This window comes from Lipotes vexillifer, unplaced genomic scaffold (assembly GCF_000442215.2).
Source record: "Lipotes vexillifer unplaced genomic scaffold, Lipotes_vexillifer_v1.1 scaffold238, whole genome shotgun sequence".
Classification (NCBI taxonomy): domain Eukaryota; kingdom Metazoa; phylum Chordata; class Mammalia; order Artiodactyla; family Lipotidae; genus Lipotes; species Lipotes vexillifer.
Genome location: NW_006785665.1, coordinates 1,978,600 through 1,980,499, shown reverse-complemented (window position 1 = coordinate 1,980,499; position 1,900 = coordinate 1,978,600). Strand labels below are relative to the sequence as shown.

At 57.4% G+C, this 1,900-nt stretch overlaps 1 protein-coding gene across 3 annotated transcripts in view; it reads right to left on the bottom strand.

The window, feature by feature from the left end:
• ARHGEF2 (Rho/Rac guanine nucleotide exchange factor 2) overlaps window positions 1-1,900 on the bottom strand; it is a 31,154-nt gene that overhangs the window by 15,648 nt on the left and 13,606 nt on the right. For all 3 annotated transcript variants that reach the window (XM_007457918.1, XM_007457916.1, XM_007457917.1), the window contains one exon: window positions 251-395. In XM_007457918.1, the coding sequence (XP_007457980.1) occupies window positions 251-395 (145 nt within the window). The remainder of the gene's footprint in view (window positions 1-250; window positions 396-1,900) is intronic.

The following is a 1,900-nucleotide window of genomic DNA, read 5'->3' as shown; positions in this document are numbered from 1 at the left end:
GGGGAGCCCCCCCCAGCCTCCCCTCCCCCATCCCCCCAGCTAGTCCTGCTTAGGCCATATTCTGACTGCCACTACCCCTAGACATGAGGACAGGGAGAAAGGGATCAAGCATCTGGCCCTGGCATTTGGGCCCTGCGGGGGCTCACAGAGGAGAGTGATCCTTATGGATCCAAGGTAAAAAGAATGGAGAGAAAGATTAGGGTCAGTGGGCGCTGACTCAAGAGTGACATTCAGGGTCCAAACAACTTACTTGGGCAGATGAGGGCCTCCTTGGCTGTGATGCTCTTGTTACAGGCATAGCACATGGTCATGCCCGAAACGGAGATGGTGGTGAAGAGGTGCCCGTTGGTATAGCGGGCGTCCTTGGCTTCCTTCATTTTCTCTTTTTCCCGGGTCTGTAGAAGGGGCGAGAGAGACAGGAAGTGAGGCTGGAGGACGCCAGGATGCCTGAGGAGTCCAGAGACACAGGCCGAGGGCAGAGGCAAGGGAGCAATGCCTGCCTGAAACACACCACTTCCTGAAGCAGAGCCTGCCGCGCTGTGTCAGAGGCAGCTGTCCAGGAGTGACCAGGCCAGCCCCGAGGGCCGAGCCCGCCCCTGACCTACCTGGCCCCTGCGGCTGGGCTGCCTCCTGTTGCCGCTCATCTCCCCAGCTCTAGACCTCGGCGTCCTCACTCCACCTCCCAGCCCTAGCTCTGCTCGCCCCCGAGCTGCTGTACTCTCTTCTCTGTGCCGGGGGAAGATGCGCAGAGAGGAGGGGAGAGCAGGCGAAGCAGAAGGTGCCAGCTCACCAGCGCTTTCAAATCTATGGGAGTTAGCTCCTCTTATAACCATGACAACCAGTGTTGGAGCCGCTATCTCCGCTATCTCCGCTATCTCCGTGGCAGTGGCAGTCACAGTGGGGGGCAGGAGACCCCCTTATTAGATTGGCTGAAGGGGGCAGAATGCCTCCACTGCCACCCCCAACCAGAGGTCAGGATCCCAAACTTCTGACTCTTCCATATCTGCTCAGCCAAGGTACACGGGGCCTCTCTGTGGGAGGCAGCATGTCCCCTGCTAACCTCGAGGCAGGAGGAGCCTGGTTTCAGTCTCGGGTCACTTGTCCTCTCTGGGATCTTTAAGAAAGGAAACTGGGCCACCAAAGTCTCATTCCTGGCAAGAAGTTTCTTCTGCAGTCTAACTTTTATCTCTCTCATGCTACCCTCCAAAACCTAGGATATCTCCCTTATTCCTCCTCACCCAATTAGTCTAGGAAGTCCTTTCTAGCATCTACCCTCCATCCTCCAGCGGCAATGTCACTTCCTCCTGCTCTGGCCTCCGTCGAGATGCGGCACACCCTCTGGGCGCTTCCACAGAACCTCAGAGGCTGGCATTTCCCATCAGCTTTCTCTTCTTCTGCTTCCCCCTGACCTCTGCAGGTCAAGTGATTCTCCCTGACCTCTTTCTGTCCTTTCTCAAGCTCTTGAGCATTCCCTGAAACTGAGGAGATGAGAAGATGGGACACCATGCTTTCCACCTATTCCAGGACCCTCCTCAGTGGTCACCTCAGATCCCTGATTTTCCCTCCACTCTTAGAGGACTGACAGCAGGAAGAGGACCTGGCAAGACCACTCCCTCCAAGGATTCCCTGCCTCTCAGAAAGCGAAGAGCGAGATCCTGATGGCTGAGGCTGAGGGTAATGAGCCCCAAGTCAGAGAACACTGTCTGGGGCCCCAGGGCAGTGAAACAAAACTCAGAGGAGAATCCTCAGCCTGGACCTTGGGGGCCTAGTCCTGACTCTCAGCTGAAGCCACACTAGCAGTTAAGAGGTGGGGGAGGGGGCCTTCCCTGGTGGCGCAGTGGTTGAGAATCCGCCTGCCGATGCAGGGGAAGCGGGTTCGTGCCCCGGTCCGGGAAGATCC